This window comes from Puma concolor, chromosome B4 (genome assembly GCF_028749965.1).
Source record: "Puma concolor isolate L17-30 chromosome B4, mPumCon1.1.hap2, whole genome shotgun sequence".
Taxonomy (NCBI): domain Eukaryota; kingdom Metazoa; phylum Chordata; class Mammalia; order Carnivora; family Felidae; genus Puma; species Puma concolor.
Window position 1 is genome coordinate 76300981 of NC_141673.1, and position 24501 is coordinate 76325481.

At 35.1% G+C, this 24501-nt stretch overlaps 1 protein-coding gene across 1 annotated transcript in view; it reads left to right on the forward strand.

Annotated features, from left to right (window-relative positions):
• CPNE8 (copine 8) overlaps nt 1–24501 on the forward strand; it is a 234557-nt gene that overhangs the window by 115108 nt on the left and 94948 nt on the right. Inside the window, exons 8-10 of the mRNA XM_025930235.2 lie at nt 1896–1999; nt 7234–7338; nt 8858–8899. Of these exons, the coding sequence (XP_025786020.1) occupies nt 1896–1999; nt 7234–7338; nt 8858–8899 (251 nt within the window). The remainder of the gene's footprint in view (nt 1–1895; nt 2000–7233; nt 7339–8857; nt 8900–24501) is intronic.

Here is a 24501-nt window from a genome sequence, read left to right on the forward strand (position 1 = left end):
TCTCACTGCTTCCTTAAAGAATAGTAAAGAGTTTTTTGCTCTTTCAACCTCAGATTTGAAAAGTGATCATGGCTGAGAGGTTTGAGGTGTTAGTGGTGCCCATATTCTTGCCTTTGTTCTTTTAATTTTCTTTAAAATACATATTGGTTATTATGCCTGTTCAGCAGTGACCTCTGCTATGAGTGTTCCTCTGTTACGAGTGTTCCTCTGGCAGAAGTTACTGCATCAGTGCTAAATTCCAAAGTAAAATGACACTATACCAATGCTTTGAAGACCAGAAATCTAGAGCTATGAACTTCTAAAAGGGCAGAAATATGTCTTATTCATCTCTCTATTCCCGGATTCTAGTCTGAGTACTTGAGAAGTGTTTGCTAGGTAAGTGAATGAATGAATGAATGAATGAATGAATGAATGAAAAAGAGACATAGCATCATCTCTTGTATAGTGTTCCTTTAAATGCTGAAGTAATGGGAATTTTAGGTGGATGTTTATTTCTTTTTTATTTTTTTGAGGGAGAGTGAGCAGGGGAAGGGCACAAGGAGAGGGAGAGAGAGAATCCTAAGCCAGCTCCACATCCAGCCTGGAGCCCAACTTAGTGCCGGATCTCACAACCTTGAGAACATGACCAGAGGTGAAATCAAGAGTTGGAAGCTTGACTGACTGAGCCACCTAGATACCCCTACGTAGATTTTAATAAATAATTGCTGGACTCTGCAAAATAAAAAAGTGGTGAATAAGAGTGTGCCTTTGTAGTCATAGTTAATACCAAATAGTATTTAAAACTGCAACCTCTTGGTTGAATCTGAATTACTTTGACACTCTATGTCTTTTCAAAATTGTTAGCATCTCTTTTCAGTTAAAAAAACAAATCAAAATACTGATTTTTATTTTTAAATTATTTATTTCTACCTTTCAAAGGTACTTCTCCTACATAATTGAACAATGTTTAACTTCCTTAATGTATGATACTCCAGCTTGTTTACTTTTTTTTTTTTAACGTTTATTTATTTCTGAGACAGAGAGAGACAGAGCATGAACGGGGGAGGGTCAGAGAGAGAGGGAGACACAGAATCTGAAACAGGCTCCAGGCTGTGAGCGGTCAGCACAGAGCCCGACACGGGGCTCGAACTCACGGACCTCGAGATCATGACCTGGCTGAAGTCGGCCGCTTAACCGACTGAGCCTCCCAGGTGCCCCCAGCTTGTTTACTTTTAAGCTAAACCATGTAGCTTATGAGTGCTTAAATATATACATTGATAACAATTACTGATTTGCCTTAATAATTAACATACAAGTGTGTAATTAAACTACAGAAAACATGAAAGTGCTTTACTTTTCTTATAGCCCAATATAATAAGAATTATTATTAAGACATTGTAATACACTTACGGATAATTAAAAAGGAACCCTTTTTCCCCCTAGATAGACAACTATGTGGTCAGTCTGGATCTGTCTTGTACCTCATTTAGTGATCTAAAATACCTTAACACATAATCCATGGCAGATATGCAGTAGATGATAAGTACTTATTTATTTCCTGAGAAATTAAAAAAGTTATGTTCTAAAAATGTGTAGTTGAATAACTGAAGGTGTGAACGGAGATCTTGTATTATAATATTGAATATCTAGAGTCATACTTAATATCACTTTTCCAGGGAGAAATGTTAGAAGTTATAAAAAAGTATTAGTTCTCTGACTAGAACAGAAACTTGCAGAGTCCGTTTTTTAGTCTCACAACCCTTTGAAAAGTAATTTATGTTGTCCGGGATTCTTGCACACTTGGCCATTTGCATTAAAATGGTAAATTTGTTTTCTTGTCAAGTCTTACTTGTGATCTGCAGTTTCTAGTTATTTATAACCCAGGTTTTGAGATATTTTATTAATTTTGTTTGTAGGATGCTGTTCTGATGCAATTTTGTGCGAACAAATTGGACAAGAAGGACTTTTTTGGAAAGTCAGACCCTTTTCTTGTATTTTATCGAAGTAATGAAGATGGCAGGTAGATTTATCTTTTATGCTTTTTGACTCTATAGTAAGAATGATATTTGAATGATTATTTTTTCTCAGAGAAGCTCAGTAAATTGATAAACAGTAACATATTTTGGTATTTTAAAAATTGATTTGATTTTTGCATCTCAATAACAATGTGTAATTTTACAAGCATTTTATATGTTTTGTGTGATGTTTAAAATGAATGATTTTTCAGCTTCAAAGAAACATTTCCCCTGTGCTTTCCCTACACTTATAATATTGCCTTAATAGTATGAAAGAGTTATATTTTTGTGGAAATCTAAAATGCTAAAACTAAGGTTTTGGGTTATAAAATTGAAAAACCATCTTTTTTTGAGAAGGATTTGGATTTTATGGGTTGCTTTTTACACTGCAGGGTTTGGGATTTTTTCCCAATATTTACCTAACATGCAATAACATTTGTCATTACATTTTTGTAGTTTGAATTCGTTTGGCAGTCATGATTAGATTGGTTTCTATATGGCTTGAAAATTTATCCATGGGTTGCAAAATATGATTTAATATGTATGATTCTATCATTAAATATATCTTATTTTTTCTATTGTGATTCATATTGTACTGTCAGTATCTGTGGGAAAGTTTACTGGTAAAATTATGGACTAAGGTTCTATTGCCCAAGTTTAAATCATGGCTTTGCTACTTAATAGCTATGAGACCATAGGCAAGGTTTTTAACCCATATGCAACTCAGTTTCCTCATCTGTAAAATGGGCTAAGAATCACAGCTACTTCACAGGGTTGTTGACAGTACTGAGTGAGTTACTACACAAAACAATGGAACCTTGCTTAATACATAGAACATAAATGTTAGCTGTTATTGTTATTATTAATCTTACTGTATAGTGTTCCTTTTTTTGTTTTCCTGAACTGCGTGCAAAGTATTAGCTAAAGGGAAAATATTATTTCACGGATTAAAAATGAAGGGAACAGAAAGATAAAAACCTGTGACTACTGATACACTTAAAAATGAAATTACCCATATTAATGTTCTAAAACAAGTATATAAAATGTTACATAAAAATAGAATATTTGCTACTTAAAATATTGCTACTGAGCAATATCAAATGATGCTTTGCTCATTGTGAGATTTTTGTGGATACAGCTGAGCAACTGTTGGCGATGCTGTTAGGGTGTCATCAAGTTTTTCGTACTTTACTTCTATCTTGGTGGTAAAAATGCCGATGTACTTTTATCCATGTGAAAAATATGGGACAACGAAGAAAATAATTATTTGCCAGTCATTTCAAAGGTAGAAAAAGACTAAAGAATGGTTCAAGATTTTTTAGTCAAAAGAGTGTTATCTCTCCTCCTGTCTGAACTACTTATTTTCTGAACTTTCTATTTTTGTTACTAGTTTTCTTTATTTATAAACATTAATTGTATAATTAGAGAATCTCAGTCCCTCACACATGAGTTATATTATGAAAATTAATTATGTGTGTAAAAAATGGTAGTAATTTATTCATTAAATAAAATGTAAATATTAAGAAAAGAGTACAATTAATCAAAAAAGTCAAGTCATTTAAAAACTGTTGCTAAAATTTGGTGAATCTCATTTCAGAAAACTTTCCATTTTATTACACACAGCAAACTAGGTCACCGTCTATATTCAAATATATATTTTAAATCATATATGCTAGTGCATTATGTATATTTATGCTTTGTTTTGATGACTTTTGAATGAGTAAAAATGCTTTTACTCCTAACTTTTTATGTGTAAGTCTCTATTTTTAACTGCAAAGATTTTAGCTTTATTTTTAACATTTGTTTGAATATGAAGCTATTTCAAAAATTATCTGTTGCTTACTGTGTTTGAGCCTCATTTTATAAGATAGGGTAAAACTTAGTTTTAATAGAAGCATTAATAAAGATCCTTAACAACCTATGATTATAAATTCTTATTTTCTTGCTGTCACATTTATTTAGTAACTTAAACTATATTCATAATTAGATAACAATGTCCCCTTGGAATAGCTGCTTTTTTAGTAAAAAGTATATATAATCCTATTTGGTGTATATATATATATATATATATAGAGAGAGAGAGAGAGAGAGAGAGAGAGAATCTATAAATATAGATATATGTATTTATGTAGCAATAAATATAGATCAATAAAGTAAGTCACTTTCTTAAGAGCAAAGGTTATCAACATATTTAATTATTATGGCTGGTTATACTATGAACATAACAGAAGTTCTGATTTAACCATAAACAAAAAGACCAAAAAGTTAATAAATTGTTGGGCATGTTAGTTTGAAGGTAGTCAGGCGGTTGGTCTATCTCTCTCTACCTATCCATCCATGTATCTAGATATCATCTATCTAGATATTTATCTGTCTCTACCACCATACCAAAGACTTGATATATATAAGAATATGATACAAGAAGAGAAAGTCCCTTTGTAGATTTTTATTTTTTTTTATTTTTTTATTTTTCAACGTTTTTATTTATTTTTGGGACAGAGAGAGACAGAGCATGAACGGGGGAGGGGCAGAGAGAGAGGGAGACACAGAATCTGAAACAGGCTCCAGGCTCTGAGCCATCAGCCCAGAGCCTGACGCGGGGCTCGAACTCACGGACCGCGAGATCGTGACCTGGCTGAAGTCGGACGCTTAACCGACTGCGCCACCCAGGCGCCCCTGTAGATTTTTAATAATGTATTATAAAGGGAGGTGGATTCCTGTTTCTAAACAGGACAGTTGACTTTTGTACAAAATGGGTTTAAATTCCACAGGTCCACTTAAACGTGGACTGTTTTTTCAATGTTTTTATTTATTTATTTTTTTTTGAGAGAGAGAGTGAGTTGTAAGAGTAAGTGGGGGAGGGGCAGAGAGAGGGGACAGAGGATCAGAAGCAGGCTCTGCACTGACAGCAGTGAGCTCCATGTGGGGCTCAAAATCACGAATCATGAGATCATGACCTGAGCCAAAGTCAGATGCTCAACTGATTGAGCCACCCAGGTGCCCCAGATTTTTTTTTTTTGATATAGTACAGTACTGTAAATGCATTTTCTCTTCCTTATGATTTTTTCAAATAATGTTTTCTTTTCTCTAGCTTACTTTATTGCAAGAATACAGTATATAATACACATACAAAATATGTGTTTATTGTTTATATTATCGGTAAGGCTTCTGATCAACAGTAGACTATTATTAGTAGTTCAGTTTTGAAGGAGTCAAAAGTTACATGCAGATTTTTGACTGTGTGGTTGGTTAATGCCTCTAACCTCTGAATTATTCAAGGGTCAACTATACATGTAATTTTGGGGGCAAAATTACATATTTTGGGGAGAGAGAGACATAGTGTGATCTGGGGAGGGGTAGAGAAAAAGGGAGACACAGAATCCAAAGCAGGCTCCAGGCTCTGAGCTGTCAGCACAGAGCCCGATGCGGGGCTCAAACTCACAAACTGTGAGATCATGACCTGAGCTGAAGTCAGAGGCTTAACCGACTGAGCCACCCAGGTGCCTCGCTCCCCATGAATTTTTCTTAACCATTTTTGTGTACTGTCTTTTCTCATTTGATTCCTTCTGTGTTCTTCCTGCCTATTCCTTCCTTATGTCCTTTGCTTTTCTTCCATCTTAGGTATCTCAGTGACCCTTTTTTGAATCTTTTCAGTCTGTCTTCCATCTTTCTTTTCATGGCTTTTGCCCCTAAAGTGCTGTTGGGTGAGTCAACTCTGAGAACATATAACCACAGATCTGTTCTCTTGAGCTTGTGAATTTAGTGGCAGGAGTTTGTTTAGGTGGGCGAGGGTACTACTAGGAAGGGGATAGCACTAATGCCATAAATCTTGTAATGAATACTTGATCCTTTTAGATTATGTTTCTATTTGATCTCTTAATAGAAATAGACTTTTCTTGACTGAGAGGAGGAAAATCAACTCAGAGCCTTTTTTGAAATGAGAGTATTTTCTTGTGGGGGTCATGTGCAGTATGTCCACTACGGTGATTATGTCATATTCTCATGTTCATGACTGTTACTGGGGTCCCTGTGTTTGAAACACTTCATTACTAAGGTCTTCCTGAGGATTGGGTTTGGATATCATTCTGGCCAGGATAATTTCATAGCTCATGAACTTTGCATACATTTGTTAGGCAAAAACATTTCCAGGACCTAATTGATATATGGAGATTGAATGGTTCGGTGGAAACAACATTGGAATTTGAATCGGAAAACCATCTTTAAGGCTACATAGATTTGACCTCTTATTGTGTACTCTTTAGATATATAGAGCCCATGGTTTAGATAAAGAAAGAACTATAAGCTGGGTTGTCTCACTATAAATTCATGATGTTTACCTTAAGTGGGGCCCTTAGGCCTCTTCAAGAATCCTACTTTTTAACATAATCCACCAACTTTCACTCTCTCCCAGACACTTGAGCACATCTGCTCACTTTCTTCTTTGCTGATGATCATGCTTCCTATTTCATAAAAAAATGGAGGCAGTTGCGGAACTTTCTCATGATCCCATCACAGCATCTCCGGTGCACTCTGCCTTCTTGAATGTTCCTAGAGAATGACTATCTGAGGTCCCAAGGCCAACTTCTGCATTGATGCCCTGAATCCCATCCACTTTGATCTATTTAAGGACATTGCTCTAGCCTTTCTCCCCTCTCTCTTATGCATCATAAATTGTTTCCCTGTCTACTGGGACTTCTCCTTCAGTATACAACCTTGCTGTTTTTTCTTCCATCTTGGAGAGAAAAATTTAAAGTAACGAAAACCACAAACTTTCTAGGGACTAATCTATCCCCTGAAGCTACCTCCAATTTCTCTTTACAATTAAACTCTCCAAACATATTGTTTCCACACTCTGTTTCTGTTTCTGTCTTCAACCCACCCAACCAGGTTTTTCTTCTCAGCACTATAACAAGCTAATCTTGTTGGGCATACATAGATATTTTTCACTGTTTGATTTGTCATCACAATTTTTATAGAGATTATTTACAAAGCAACTTTAGAATTTATTGAATGTGCAAGAGATCGTCTTTCACAAACTTATTGCAGAATCTCATTGCTTTATGTTGTAGTGAGCTTATCGTTAAAGTTTTAAAACAAATCTCTTCTTGCTAAATGGTATATACCAGCCACAAAGAGACGACAACATTTGTTCTACACAAGAAAGAAAAAGAATTATTACTACTTAGGCCGTATATAATAACTGAATTATAAAAATAACTGAAAACTTTTTTTTTTACAGTTTTACAATTTGTCATAAAACAGAAGTTGTCAAAAACACTCTAAATCCTGTATGGCAAGCATTCAAGATCTCAGTCAGAGCATTATGTAATGGTGATTATGACAGGTAAAATAAATGACGACTTTTCTGAGAGTTTTGAATATTTACTATAGATTTTGTATCTGATAATCTAAGCCAAATTTAAAAAATTTAGGGTGCTTCTTTACCTATGTAAATGTGTATTTACCAACAGACGATTTATTCAGAATTTTTGAATAGCTTTTTTTTTTATTAATGATAATTTGGGGAAGAGGGATAATTTGACTAAAGTTTGGTTAAGCTGATTGATTTTCCAAGGCCAGAAATATGCAAAATGCTAAAAATACATTAAATTTTAGTTTGTTTTGACATACTATTCAAAAGTCACTGTAGAATTTTCATTGCCTCAATGCTTTAATTTGGCATTATCTTTCTGGAGTGGAATAAGTAAATGTAGAAGACTATGACTATATATATTATCAACTCTGAGGCGTTCTTGAAAATGCTATCATTATTATTATTATTTAACTTACATCCAAGTTAGTTAGCATTTGGTGCAGCAATGATTTCAGGAGTAGATTCCTTGATGCCCCTTACCATTTAGCCCATCCCCCCTCCCACAGCCCCTCCAGTAACCCTCTGTTTGTTCTCCATATTTAAGAGTCTCCTATGGAAAATGCTATTTGGCATCACTGTTCTCATGGATGTTGAATCATAAAAGTTATATAGATGGAGGACAGGGAGATTCTGGTGCTTTACAAGTAACTGGGTGAGGTGACCCTGAAGATCCTCCCACAATATACCTTAAGATTTCTTGACATTAAAGTTTTTTTTTTTCTTTTTCAAATAGAAGTTGATTATGAGGTTTATAATTAAAGCCCTTACCCCCAAAGGAAAAGCAAATAAATAGAAAGTAAAAACCCAATATCTTTGCTATTTTATTTATCTTGTTACTTGAGTATTAGAAAAATGCAAATTTATTCTATTAACTAGTGTAGAAGGAACTATTGATTAGCAGCATGTCGTTAAATTTCCTTGAAAATTGAAGTTGAATGTCATTTTTATTCATTTAACAAGATCATAACTTTATCTAACTGAACTCATTTTATAAGAAAGTTGTTCTTGCAGTGTGGTTCTTGATGAGCAGCATCAGCATCACCTGGTTTAACTTGGTAGAAATTCAAATTCTTAGGGCCTAACTCAAGCCCACTGAACTGGGAACTCTGGGCATGAAGTCCAACAATTCAAGGTGTGAGAAGCTTTCCATGTGATTGTGATTCATGCTAAAATCGAGAAATCCTGCTCTAACACAATGGTTTTCAAGAGTAGGAAAGTAGTTGCAGACCTTCTCATTGAGGAGCTATGTCAAATTCCGCATGCTCCTCCCATATACTTTCCCTATGCCTTTGAAGAATCAATAAGATTTGAAAAACCCATTTTAAGATATAAATCAAAATATAGTAATAAAATCAACAAAATCAACTTCAAACTATTTTATGAAACCTACATTATTTCATCTAAGAAAATCTGCAACTTATTTTTTAATGCTCAATCATGTTATTTTAATCTTACTAAGTAACTATGTGTATGTTTTCCTCATGGACAGAACAATCAAAGTAGAGGTGTATGACTGGGATCGAGATGGGAGGTAAGACAATCTCTTCTTTTATTCTTGCTCTTGAAATTTGTTTTCTTTAAAAATATATCAATATGACCATATGTTTTAATTTTAATCTTCAGATTGCAGATTGTGTGATGTTGCCAAATGTTACTGAGGTGCTTACATGGGATTTTAAGCATTAGTGTAATTTTTCAATTTGGAGAATAAAATAGAGGTCTTCCTCATTTTTAGTAACATTGCAGATATTCAACTGGGACTTGATTTTTCACTGGAAAACTTACAGATGTCTTATATAGCTGCATAGTAGTGATTCTCAAATGTCTGTGCCTCATAATTTCCCTGAAGATTCCTATAACTTTTTATGCCCTGTCATCCATGGGAACACTTGAGTACCCTTAACCCCCTAAAAAAGGCACATACCTCACAAACAAAAAACAAAACAAAACTCTAGAATTATGTCTGGTGATTGCCAATGTTCAGAGCTCCAAAATCATGATTTTCCTCTGCATATCACAGTACATGTTAAATACTAACAGAGAAGTTACACACTACTTTTTTCTCTTTCTTCATTTTTCCACTGTTTCTACTGTTTTAAGTAGGAGTGATACTGAGGTGTTTTTAAAAACTATTTTTTTTAACATTTATTCATTTTTTTTTTTTTAAAGATTTTTTTTTTTCAACGTTTATTTATTTTTGGGAGAGAGACAGAGCATGAACGGGGGAGGGGCAGAGAGAGAGGGAGACACAGAATCGGAAACAGGCTCCAGGTTCTGAGCCATCAGCCCAGAGCCCGACGCGGGGCTCGAACTCACGGACCGCGGCTCGAACTCACGGACCGCGAGATCGTGACCTGGCTGAAGTCGGACGCTTAACCGACTGCGCCACCCAGGCGCCCCAACATTTATTCATTTTTGAGAGACAGAGCGTGAGAGTGAGGGAGGGGCAGAGAGAGAGGGAGACACAGAATTTGAAGCAGGCTCCAAGCTCTGAGCTGTCAGCACAGAGCCTGACATGGGGCACAAACTCAGATCCCACAAACCCACAAACTCAGATCATGTTCTGAGCCAAAGTCAGATGCTTAACTGACCCAGCCACCCAGGTGCCCCAATACTGATGTGGTTTTAAATGATGTTAAGCCGAGGGACCCAGAAATGCTCACATCTCACTTTGCCCTAGGTCATTCCTTTTTTTTTTAAATATAATTTATTATCGAATTGGCTTCCATACAACACCCAGTGCTCATCCTGACAAGTGCCCTCCTCATTGCCCATCACCCATTTTCCCCTCTCCCCCACCCCCCATCCATTCATTTGCATACATGGTCCAATTGGTGACGTGGAATTTGGCCCAACTAGTATTTTCTCCTTTTTGTGGACTGATAAGGGGGGATGGAGAGAGAGGTGAAGATACTATCCCACACTTCAGCTCTCACCAAATAATTGGTTTCATTCTTCAAGTGGTATCTCAAGCATGACTGTGCTAAAGCATCCTAACACCATTTGAAGTTACTCTTTTTTTAAGTTTATTTATTTATTTTTGAAAGAGAGAGAGAGCACAAGTGAGGGAGGGGCAGAGAGAGAAGGAGAGAGAGAGAATCCCAAGAAGGCTCTGTACTGTCAGCATAGAGCCCAATGGGGGGGTGGCGGGTGGCTCGAACTCACAAACTGCAAGATCATGACCTGAGCCGAAGTCCAGAGTTGGATGCTTAACTGACTGAGCCACCCAGGCAACCCTAAAGTTACTCTGAAAGATAATCAATTTCTACATGAATTCTGGAGAAATCTCAGTAGAAAACATTCTGTTTTCTCATAGAGACATATGCTCACTCCATTGCTTCATTAAACTTTATTCACTGAGAAAATGAGTTTTGCACCTCAGAATAAATAGAAGAAATAATGCCAATCTGAGTAAAGCAGGACTTTATGCTTTATATCTTACCCTGTTTTAAATTTTAATTGAGAATGCAACAATGGTGGCCTTTCTCTATTAGGAAATTAGGGAAATTTTAATTTGAACACTTTGAAATGAAGTGTATAAATTCAGATTTCATTTGCATCTATGACCTTTAATCTAAAATTTGCAGACATTGTAGATGTTTTATTGTCCTGCTTTGAAAAGTGAGATTTTATGACTCTCCTTCTGTCTTCCAGTCTACTTCTGAGCCACAAAAATTTTGAATAGTTTTGGAGATCAGAATTACCTTGGAATTTAATTATCATTTTTCTTTCTTTTTTGATATTGGAGTTTTGAGCATATGATTTATTGAATATTTTTAATATGCTAGGTATTCTCTCAGCATTTTTCATGTTATTCCTTATTTAATTTTCACAGTAAGAGATAGGTAGTGTATTAATACTATTTTACAGATAAAAAAATCAAGGCAAAGAAGTAATGTGCCTAGGTCATACAAGTAACAAATGGTGGAGCCAGGACTTGAACCCTGGCAGTGTTCTTCGTCCAACAGTTCACTCATAAATAATACACTATATTTCTCTAACATTATAATTATAAATCATGGCATATAAATAAAAGCCTTCAACCTGGACATTGGTCTTACTCTATGATTCTTTGGCAATTGATAATGTAATGAAGAAGAATGCAAGTACTATTTAAGAAACGTTTTAACAGAAGTATGCCATTTCCTAACATTTTATATTACTCAGAGAGGTGGATGAAGCTTTCCTAGGTAGCAAGTCTTATGTAACAGGAAGTTAGGAGAGGTAAATGAGTATTTCAGATTTTGAAAGAGTCTTGATAGCTATCCAATTGTATAAACCAGCTGTCTTAGATTATGAGAATAAGAGCTTGAGTGAGAACAAGCGCATGAGGGAGAGTAGAAATAGAAAGATGGGGGGATTATAGAATGTAGTTAAAGGAAGTGAAGCATTTGGGTCATTAGATTAGGGTTTTTTTTTTTTTTGATATACAATGATTTACTTTTGAGACATGAATTTAGATGGAAAGGAAACATTTAGGTGTTGAAATTTGATGAACTCATCTTGTCATTGGATCTTCACCTATTGGTGGTAGTGGATCCCATGTTGATTTAATTTTAAATTCCACCTCAATATACCATCATTAACAGCATGTTCAAAAGAACTCTCAGGAGTAAGACTGTCTGACAATAAAAAGGGGATGAAGGTGGCAGGGGAAGGATTGTTAGGGGGAACTTTGAACATTCCTTGGAAATGAATTATATGATTAGCAGAATAATTGCAGGAGTGTATTATAATTTTATAACTGGTTTAATAATTTTTTAACGGGTCAAAATGCTCTTTCTTTAATCCAGAATATAGATCCATATTTTAATCTAAGAAATTTCAGTGCATAATTTTCTGTGACCCGGGTATAGTAATTAGCTTTTCAGTGTTAGCAAAATGATGTTTGAGAATGACATATAAAAAGCAAAATTAAAATAATTAAATAATTTTTGATAAGTCTTTCTTCTAAATAAATATGATTGATGAAATTTGAAAGGCACATTAGTCTCATAACAATAATGCCTAAAAGCCATAGAATCCAGATACTAGTTTTATAATGTGTAGTAGTCACTGTGTAGATTGTTCTACAAGTTGATATTCCAGCTTGTGGTTACATATGCTTATGATAACATGGTTATTATACTTTCTACACACATTTTGTTTATCTGACATAATTTCCCAATGTAGATGTTCTTTCCTGAAATCAGGGTGAACATGATTTGACATTCATTATATTTCATGATACAATGTAATTATCAGCAGAAACTGTTTCCTGTTGTCTTTAGTATTTGTCAGGAATCATGTACATGTATGAATTTTTAAATTCTGTATCTAGGTTGAGAACTTTTGTTTCCTCTATTTAGAAAAAAGATTATTTACTCAGTGGATTCCTCTCACCTGTTTTTGACAGCTATATCAGCATTGTCTAGTATAAATATATTGCAAATCACATATGTAAGTTAAAATTTTCTAGTAGCAACATTGAAAACTAAAAATAAACCAATGAAAATGATGTAATAATATATTTTATTTAATTCTATATATGCAAAATATTATTTTAATATAGAATCAATATCAATATAATTAGCAATGAGACATTTTACATTTTTTATACTAAGTCTTTGAAATCCGGTATGTTATTGATGCTTGCAGCATACCTCATTCAGACTGACTATATTCCAAGTGCCCTATTGCAACATCTGGTTGGCAACTGTCATACTGGATAGCACCATGTAAAGTTTAATTAAACCCATATAATATACATCTTAAGCAACTTTATATCAGCTCTTTGTTTTATTTTTAAATCAGTTTTATTTGTCTGTATGTCATTGTTTTGAGTGTCCCCTTACAAAGTGGGGGAAAACTGTTCAGATATCTATATTATTTTGTGTATGAATTTTTTTTTAAAAAAAATTTTTTTTTCAACGTTTATTTATTTTTGGGACAGAGAGAGACAGAGCATGAACGGGGGAGGGGCAGAGAGAGAGGGAGACACAGAATCTGAAACAGGCTCCAGGCTCTGAGCCACCAGCCCAGAGCCCGACACGGGGCTAGAACTCACGGACCGCGAGATCGTGACCTGGCTGAAGTCGGACGCCTAACCGACTGCGCCACCCAGGCGCCCCATATTTTGTGTATGAATTTAACCATAGGTAACCCATAAAGTAACCTGATCTGTCAGTTCAGAGAGAATATTTCAGTCAAGAATTTAAGTGAACAATGCTTGACGGTGTTACTTGCTTACAGACACGTTTTGTTTTACTAGCTAGGGTGCTTCAGATAATTGAGGTGATAATTATATTCGCAGATTAGGAACTTCACGAAGTGGTGTGATTTGGGGTCAGAAATCTAATGGTATGTTTAACGTAATTCATCAACTTGAGATTAATTCTGTAACAAACATCTCGTGCACCCTGATGCCTACAAAAATGTGGCAATGCTGTTACGCAAGTAACCAGTTGACATTAAAATGGGTAGCCTGAGCTAATTTGCAACAGAAGAAATATAGTCACTTGTCCTTTTCTATTTAAACACCTTGGCAGTGGTCTGAGTGCAGAGACATTGCTTGACCTTAGTATGAATAATCAGTGTAAATGTACCAATTTTCAACAAGTTAAAACCACTTTACTAAAATCGTCTCCATAATCCCCACCATTTCGTCAAGTGATGTGAAGTAAGAATATTTAAAACCTCATTTTAACAATTGAAAAGCTGAAGTGCTGAGAAACTGACTTGTCTGGGTTACAAAGCAATCAGTGGTAGTATCTTTGAAAAGCTTCAATTGCTTGAAGTAGCTTCAGCTGACTTTGTGGCTCGTTTAAAATTCAGGGAGCATTCACAGAACAGCTCTGCGTTAAAACCTCCTGGCTCTGATGTGGGACTGATTGTAAATGGGCCACCGAGTAGATCGCTATCTCTCGAAGATGACTTCATGAAAAGGCTGAACTAGTGAGCTGCCAGTCATAAAATTTGACTCTTGAAATGTGCTGAACAAGGAGAGTAAAGGTTTTATTAGCACTCTGCATGGTGTCTAATGTAGTTGTTTTAAATAGTGACACTTAGAATAAGTGCAAACTTCATTTATCTGGGAAATACCATGTAAGTGCTATCTATCATTTTCTAGTCTGTTCCTTTTGAAGATAGTTGATAAACACACTTGATGTTTTAGTTCTGCAATTATGCATCATCATGGTGTGAAATAACAGTCATTCTCGGTCCAGTGCCCCACTCAAGAATTTACTTGTAAATTGTCTAAGGCATTTATAACTCATTTAGGAGAAACACGTGCAAACCTTTTGTAGTTTTTTCATTTATTTAAAATCTTCTCACTTACTCTAATTAAACTTTCCCTAACAATAGCTGTCTGATTGCTTGCAGTTAACCCTGAATGTCCTAAATGTGTATTCACTTTTCTCGTTCCACCACCTCCACTCCTTGGAGACTTTTTAAAAATGTAGATAAATGGAATTTCATAATCTACGTGTTGTTTACTGCCATACCGTTTGTTCCTCCACCTCCTACGAATTTAGGTAATGATTTTCCTCACATATAGTTTGTGGGGTTTTGTCCCCTTTTCCCTCCAATCTATAATTCTTACCCTCATTAAAGACTGATTTAATTATGTATATGATGATGTCTAAGGTGGTAATCATTTTTGTATGTCTCTATGTCCTAATAGAAATTCTATTAACTAATTTTGGAAGAAATTGTTATTGAGCATTTATTATATGCTAAACAATTTGTCAGGCTAGTGAAAATACACAATTCTAATCTTTATACAAGAATATTTTAATTTTCTTTAATGTGTTTTATATGTCCTTCCATTTCTGTGTTAATTTTTGCCTGTTGGTTTTCTGTTCTGGTCCAATTTAAATTAAAAAAAAAATTTTTTTTAAATGTTCATTTAATTTTGAAGGAGAGACAGAGCATGAGCAGGGGAGGGGCAGAGAGAGAGGGAGACAAAGACTCTGAAGTAGGTTCCAGGCTCTGAGCTGTCAGCACAGAGCCCAACGTGGGGCTCGAACCCATGAACGCTGAGATCATGACCTGAGCTTAAGTCAGATGCCCCTCAGCCCAAGTTAAATAGTCTCAAATTGTCTGAAAGCTTTTCCTATACATCTAAATTCATTTAATCCCTCTCTTTTGTGTATTGTGTTTACCATTTAGGAATGCTAATTAGCATATCTAGCATATTATGATTTATGCTGAAATTTTGTTTCTGCTTTAGCTGTCATATTAAATTGTAAACTCCCTGAGGTTAAGGACTGTATTTTGTCTTACTGTTTCCCACAATGTAAGTTACAGTGTCTTTAATGGAGTAGCTTCTTGTGTTATTTCAATGTTACAGAAGAGAGTATTTGAAATAACTCTGTTGTCTTTCTGATAAACACACAATCCTCTATCAGTGATGGTTATTTATCTTCTCATTTCTGCCCTTTACTTGAAATTATGAAATTATCTTGAATGATGTTAGCGATTATATCTCTTTAGTTGAAACTTCAGGCAGTAATTAATTCAGCTGTCATTTTCTCACTTTTTAAAAACTATTTGTAGACAACTTCGATTTTTTTTTTTTATGTAACAAAGAAACTGAGTCTATTTAATTATGTCCAATGTGAATTAATCATCAACTTCACCGCTAAATCTGCCTTTCCTCTCGTAGGTTTTATTTTATTGTGAGATTACCAGGGGGTGATATTCAAAATGTTTATCAACCATCAAAATAGATGACAGTTGTGCAATTAAAATAGGTCCCTGGAAACCCTTTTCTTTGCCAGGGTCAACTTTTTTTTTTTTTAACGTTTTATTTATTTTTGAGACAGAGAGAGACAGAGCATGAACGGGGGAGGGTCAGCGAGAGGGAGACACAGAATCTAAAACAGGCTCTGGGCTCTGAGCTGTCAGCACAGGGGCCCGATGTGGGGCTCGAACTCACGGACCGCGAGATCGTGACCTGAGCTGAAGTCGGCGCTCAGCTGACTGAGCCACCCAGGCGCCCCTGCCAGGGTCAACTTTTTAATTGTTGGATTATAGGGTGACCTGGGGAGCCCTAGGGAAGGTCCTTGGAAACTGGAGTAGTAGGAAAGGCTCATAAGAGATTGAATTGTGAAGAGTAGACAAAGAGGTTTAGAGTAGACTCACTCTGAACAGTGGGTAAGTAGACAAATGTTTTTATATTTTTACATTTACTTGGACTCTACTGGATTTCACTCTCTAGTGTCATCTCCAGACATTATCATAATCCCAGGCTTGCAGACTTGAAACATGATATTGACTCCTCCCTTGCTCGCAGCTACCACTTCCAGTCATTTGCCAAGTCCAGCATATCTAAGAAATAAGTAATGAAATCATGCCATTATTGTAATTAATGTGAATTCATGATTTTCCTATAGTTCTATAATTTTTTAGTTTCCACAAGGTTAAAAGGTGAAATAAATGTGGATATTTATGAAAAGAGTGTAAATATTCGTTACAAGGCTAAAATTGTTATTTATTTTGGCAACAGTATCATAATTCAACATTGTGATGGGAATAATTTGTTTTTAAGTCTACGGATACTGAAAGAATAGTAAAGAAAGCAACAGTACAGTAGAAAAGGTTTTTACAGTGCAGTTTAGGGAAAGAGAAAAGGAATTGGAACAAAAGAAATCCTGAATCACAGTAGTGGAGAAACAGAATTTTTAGTCATAGGATTTTTATAGTTCTAGAAAAAGAAGAACTGGAATTTGTAGAGAACTGTTGAGAATAGCACAGAACATCCTGGCAAACTCTGGAAAGAGGGAAAATGGGTGGAGCTGAGGTTTTATAAATGTGTGTCAGAAAAGATGTGGGTTACAAGTCTGTGTTTTCAAAACAAGTGATTTTGTATCTCAGTGCCACCATTGCTGAATTAGGATTAACTCATTGACATTGTTGGGAAGGAAAAATTTTCCTTTATCCTTCAAGAATCTTTCAGCTGGTCTAAGATTTAAATTGGCATAAAACAGATTAACAAGAGAAAATCAAACTTAATTACATATATATGGCAGTGCCATAAAGACTATAAGGGCTAGAGGCAGCTAGGCAATTGAGGCTTATATCCCATTCAGACTTAAGGAGAAATGGGTAGAGGTCTGGGACTTCAAAGGGAAAGAAGATTTATTCACAGGAAGATAAAAACAGAATAAATGTTTGGTAAGAAATGTTTGTTGGGCCCTACAGAAATAATTGGGACACAGGAGGAATTTTAACAAACAGACTTTGATAGGTCTGTTCACCATAGGAGTTTTATAGGGGGTTTACCTCCCTGCTTACTATACCTAGTTCATGGTATAGTAATCTATGGTGATAGTTCCCTTCCTGGAGTTGGTCCTCTATCTAAATTCTGTTAGGCAATTAGGTGGAAGATCAAAAGTTCTTCCAAGCCTTCTTTTTCTTAAAAATAATCAGCATAAAATAATCCACATGCAAAAGAGGCACATTTTGGGGGAGGTTGGCTGGCTCAGTTAGAGGAGCATACGACTCTTGATCTTGGGGTTGTAAATTTGAGCCCATGTTGGGTGTAGAGATTACTTACATGGATAAAACTTTAAAGAGACACATTTTGGAGTGGTAAATGTCGCTCCCCTACATCACAGGAAAAGAACTCAAATTACCTGAAAATGTTACTTTTTAATTTGGCTTATCAACATGATTTAGTAGTAAGATCTATAACTCTCAGGACCCAATATTCTACAATAAGTCAGGTTCAGACCTGCTGGGAAAGAAACCTGTGTTTTCAAGGCCAGTCAAGTTTTAATTTAGAATGAGAATAGGAAGAATGACAAATTGGAAAATAACCAATTGAGCATTTTACATGATTTGAAATAATTTATGTGTAAGATTTAAGTTTAATTAAGAATTAATTAAAACTCATACCATTGACCAAAAAATAGCCACATAAATGAAAAGAATAAAACACAAAGAAAAGAAAATAGAAGACTACAAAATAATCTCTGAATTTGGAAGGTCTTTCCAAACATAATAAGAGATGGAGCTAAACGGTCCTTTTTTAAAATAAACTTTTTAACATTTTATTTTATTTATTTTTTGAGAGACAGAGAGAGACAGAGTGTGAGCAGGGGAGAGGCAGAGAGAGAGAGGAAGACACAGAATCCAAAGCAGGCTCCAGGCTCTGATCTGTCAGCACAGAGCAGGAGGTGTAAAATAAACTTTAATTCAACGTTAATGTAGTACAGAAAAGTGCACACATCATAAATATACAGCTCAATGAGTTTTCACAAATTTGAATACAGCATTCAATACAGTATATTCAGCACCCACATCAAGAAACAGCTTTACCACTGGGGCTCCTGGGTGTCTCAGTCGGTTAAGTGACTTCCGCTCACGTCATGATCTCGCCGTCCTTGAGTTCGAACCCCACATCGGGCTCTGTGTTGACAGCTCAGAGCCTGCTTTAGATTCTGTGTCTCCCTCCCTCACTCACACTCTGTCTCTAAAAAAGTAATGAATGTTAAAAAAAAAATTAAAAAAAAGAAAGAAAGAAACAGCTTTACCAGCACTGCAGAAGCCTTCCTCTTCCCTCTTCCATTCATTATTTCCCCTCCTTCTAGTTAACCACCTTCCTGACTTTTGTTAACATACTTCAGTGTTGCCTGTTTCTGAATTATACAAATGGAATTAAGTAGTAGGTACTCTTTTGTGTCTGGCTTCCCTCAACATTAAGTTTGTGAGATTTGTTTATATTACATGTGATTTATCTTAATTTTTTCATTCATTGAATTAATATGTATTGCACTCTTATTAGTTGAAGAGACAAAACCATCTAAATCATATGCAAATTCAATCAGTATTTTCCAAATGTAGAATTCTAGATCCTATTTTAATATCGAGCAATAACAAAAAGGAAACCTTTAATTGCACTTTATTCTCCATGAAAATTAAGGTGCCACCTGCTTTACCTCAGAAGGTTGTGATTCAGGTTCCTGTTAGCATCTCCATGGGTTCTTAGTTTTTGTCCTTAAAATTAAAACCTTTCTGTTTCTATTATATTTAAAACATTCAGGAATAATTTCTTATATAGATGCTTTTAGCCAAAGAACAGTCTCCTAATGAAAGGAAGCAGAGTTTTAAATACCATTTCAATTGATGGACACTTGTATAGACAAGATATTCAGTCATTCAGCTTTGAAGCAACAAAACATTGTTTCTTTTTGTCACTTTTATTATCATCTCATACCATCCTTCAGACTATTTTGCAATTTGTAATTTTAGTCTGCAAAAATACAGCCTATTTATATTATAACATGCATGAAAAATGTGTTGAATTTTCCAAAAGAAGAACACAAAGCCCTACCTCTTCTTCCCATTCATGGTAATTGTTTTTCACTACGAAGTTAACATATTTGTGGGGCGCTTGGGTGGCTCAGTTGGTTAAGTGTCTGACTTCAGCTCAGGTCATGATCTCAGTGTTCGTGGGTTCAAGCCCTGCATCAGGCTCTGTGCTGACAGCTCGGAGCATGGAGCCTGCTTCAGATTCTGTGTCTCCCTCTCTCTCTGCCCCTCCCCTGCTCACATTCTGTTTCTCTCTCTCAAAAATAAATAAAAATTTAAAAAAGTTTTAAAATTAACATATTTGTGACTTCAGGTATTTTTATCATGTGTATCCCAAAAGATTTTTCATTCATTTTCAAACAGGTTTTCTTTTTGCTTATATTGAAGAATATCTTGCACATCTCTATAATGATGTCAAGTGTCATCTCCATTCTACAAGATAGAAAACATTGAAGTTTTCCTGTAATCAAGAGTAAAATGTGTTTTTTCATTTATTGCCAGAAACATTGTGGACCATTTGCAGCAGCTGGAGATGCAACTTGAAGCACTTTTCCTTAACATAATACCTCTCCAGATACAGATACTGGTTCAGTAGGCTTGGGATACAGTCTAAACATGAATTGTTTGAAAAAACTCCCCAGGTCAGCCTAACTCAGATTTGAGTTGAGAACCATTTTTAGAAACTCACTCAATCTGTTAGAAATGGGAAAATTAAAAACTAGAACTAAAACTACAAAAACCTTACTTATGAAATCATTATTTTTTCCCCTGAGATTAGGAACTGAATATCAACACAATTAAATAGGACGAATGCTTTCTTGAGCATCTATAAAGTGCAGATTGCTATCCTAGTTACTACAGGCTAATTAAAAAATGATTCACACACAGCCCATATGGTCTTGCAGAATGTACAGTACCATTCTAGGAGCAAAATACTAGGCAGGGCGTGTTCCTTGAGAAAGGTATAATGTGTTGTTAAATTTTAGAGAAAGACAAGTTCATATCTGAGCAGAAGTGCCAAGATGTGCTCATGACAAAGTATGATAGGTGATTTATCTGAAAGGAGAGTAAGGATTTTAAAAGAAGGGATTTTGTGAACCCATTAAGTAAAGGATTTTGTTTTGGGCCTGTGATTGTGAGTATGTTATAATGTATTAGAGGGAATTAATGGGAAATACAGATACATATACAAAGGTAGGTCAGGACCGTATGATGGAAGGCTTCTGATAGACTGGAGAGTATTTTCTGAATTCCATTGGAACTTTGGAGTCATTAAGAGATTTTGTTACTGAATAATGAACCGAGGACATTCTAGCACTATGAGAGATATGGGAAAATATTTGCAGAATGATTTGGAATCAGGGAGACACAGAAGTATAAAAACTAGTTTAGAGGTTAAGGAGGTTATTGGGATAGTAATGAAACTTATATTAGGTTGGCAGTAAAGGCAATAAAAAATCATAAAACCCTTGCCGTGAAAAACAACTAAATTACATCTTGAATATGCATAGAGCTTTGCAGTTTACAAAAGTGTTTTTCACCACTTTCTCATTTGATCCTTATAAGAATCCAGTAGGTATTATTGATTATCTTCCTAGTTTTGCTGATAAATGAATTGAGGTTAAGTTTTTTGCTTCAGATTGCATGGTTTGTGAGCTTTTCAGTTCTTTATACAAAATGAAGCTAGATACTAGAGCCAGTGTTAAGGAAATGGAGTATATAAGTTTGTAGCTGCTGGATGGTTACAGTTGAAGACTGAAGTAAAACACAGATCTCATATTCTGAATGTAGTTGAGAATGAAATATGCACATCACTGATGGAAATAGGGGGTTGCTAACTTGTCAGTTTGTGGAAATTGAGGTAGCTACGATGAACCTGATTTTGGACTGGGTGAATTTAAACTTTTTTATTAGCTTTTTTCTTCAAAGTTTTTATTCAAATTCCAGTTCATTGGTATACAGCGTAATATTAATTTCAAGTATACAATACAGCAATTCAAGACTTTCGTATAATACTTAGTGTTCATCACAAGTGCCCTTCTTAATCCCCATCACCTATTTAACCATCCTCCCACCCACCTCCCTTCTGGTAACCATCAGTTTGTTCTCTATAATTAAATATCTGTTTCTTGGTTGGCCTCTCTCTCTCTCCTTTTTCTCCTTTGCTCATTTGTTTTGTTTCTGAAATTCCACATGAGTGAAATCATATGTATTTGTGTTTCTCTGACTGACTTATTTTGCCTAGCATAATAATAACTCTCTAGCTCGATCTATGGCCAAGATTTCATTCTTTTCTATGGCTGAGTGATATTCCATTGTGTTTATATACCACATCCACCTTATCCATTCATCAGTTGATGGACACTTGGTCTGATTCTATAATTTGACTATTGTAGATAATGCTGCTATAAACATCGGGGTGCATGTATCCCTTTGAATTAGTATTTTTGTATTCTTTGGGTAAATACTTAGTAGTACAATTGCTAGATTGTAGGATAGTTCTGTTTTTAACCTCTTGAGAAAACCCCATACTATTTTCCAGAGTGGCTTCACCAGTTTGCATTCCCACCAACAGTGCAAAAGGGTATCCCTTTCTCCACATCCTCACCAACACCTGTCATTTCTTGTGTTGTTGATTTCAGCCATTCTGATAGGTGTGGGGTGATGTCTCATTGTAGTTTTGATTTGTATTTCCCTGATGATGAGTGATGTTGGCCATCTGGGTGTCTTCTTTGGAGAAATATGTATTCATGTCTTCTGCCCATTTTTAAATTGGATTTTTTGTTTTTGGGGTGTTGTTTTATAAATTCTATATATATTTTGGATTCTAACCCTTTATCAGATATGTCATTTGCAAATATCTTCTTCCATTCCACAGGTTGCCTTTTAGTTTTGTTGACTGTTTCCTTAACTGTGCATAAGCTTTTTTTTTTTGATGAAGCTTTTGCTTAGTTTTGATGAGAGACTCCCAAATGTAAACCTAGAGAATGGTCTCATTCAAACAGTATTAGAACTCATGATGGCCTCATACCAGAGGAGCAAAAACATTCAGATCACATCAACCTAATTCTGTTGTGCTCTCTTCTATAATACCCAGCTCTCTCTTCCTAACAGATACATATATTTTGAAGACCTGGCTTTGCTTGCTCTCCCCCCAAGGTTGCTTTTTTCATTCTATTTCTTTTTTTTTTTTCATCCCCAATTCTTTTTTAAAGTTATATATCAAGGGGAGAATGTATGTCAGGCTATTAGAAATATGAGACTAGGGGATGGGAGAGATGCTGGAATATAAATCAAAGGTATAAACTGGAGAAACATCTACCTAAAAGATCTTTTACACAGTGGAAGTATATGTGATTACCTACTGAGAGTTTTGAGGGGAAAATTCTATAGAGCTGGTCATAAAAGTCTTCCAATTAAATGAAACTTCTAGTTGTGAGTGATGAAAAGATTCTGATAGTAATGATGCTGATCATTTATGCAATAGGATTTACTGATATGCATTGGTCACCCATTATTTTCTCCGCAATTCTAAATACCAAGACGATTTGAGATTTTGTGTTACCCACATGTGTTGTATAGTTGTATAGCGTTTGTCACTCACCTACTAGTACTCCAAATACACATAAAACTAAGCTTAGTGACAACTGAGTCCTGGAAAAAGTTTATTAAAATTTAGCAAGTGACAAGGTCACTATAGATGTGCATCTGCCAAATACCTTTACTTTGTGACAATTTTAATATTTCATCGAAATTGTCTAGTCAGAAAGAAAATGAATAAGAGAGACTGTGGTGTGTACAGTCCTTTTGTTATATAAATTGTTCTACAGATAGCTTGGGAACCCAATTTTAAGATCATGGCACCATACAAGTTTTAAATTTAATTTGGTATGCCAAGCAATTTTACACATTTCCTCTCAATTCTCAAAAAATTCCCAATAAAAAATATTATTATTGTTCTTTTTCCAGACATGAAAACGAAGGAAAGTGTGGAAATGGTTTTTCCATTTTACATGACTAGTAACTAGTCATTGGCTGCAAATCAAACTACTGCTTATTCCTCTGTCTTTCTAAGCACTGCTTTTATCTCCCATCATCTTTCTCTTCTTAGTATAGGAGAAATGGAACATGGTATTCAGAATTCCAGAATCTTTTCTTTGAAACATAAGTTCTTAGCTTTAGCGTTTGATGTTGACTATTGTAGACATAACCTGAGAGAATTAAAACAAGACAAAAATACATTGTAGCCATTTATTCATGTTGCATTTCAATCCTGTTTGGAAAGGAAAATTTTATAGTTGCTGATCCGGAGAAAAATTAAGACACATAGAACACTGCCACTACCAATAACAATTTAGGCTTGGTAATACTCGTATATGTTTCAGTGCTTGGTGTTATTTATTTATTTTGTAAAAAATTTTGACCAGATGATTGACATATGTCTCTCTGGTATGGATAGAAGCTCAGTTTCCTAAATGATTTTATGTCCTAAAGGTTGATTGGCTGCACCCCATCAAGGATTTCTGCTCTGATTTTGATATTTAAGCTCTAATGTTCAACTATGAGATTCTTAGTTCCAACATGTTTCGGTACATAATACTGGTACTCATAATTTCTAACTGATGTCTGTACCTACAACTTGAAAAAGGGAAATAAAGCCTTAAAATAGCTTTACTTAAAATATACAGGTAATTACGTTTGAATTATCTAAATAGTTGTCTCAACTAACCACTTCATTAGAAATAGAAGACACAACTTTCCTTTGTGTGTACATTTCATAATATTTGGAATAATTTTGCATTGTAGTTTAAACCAGATAGTACAGTTTACATTCAC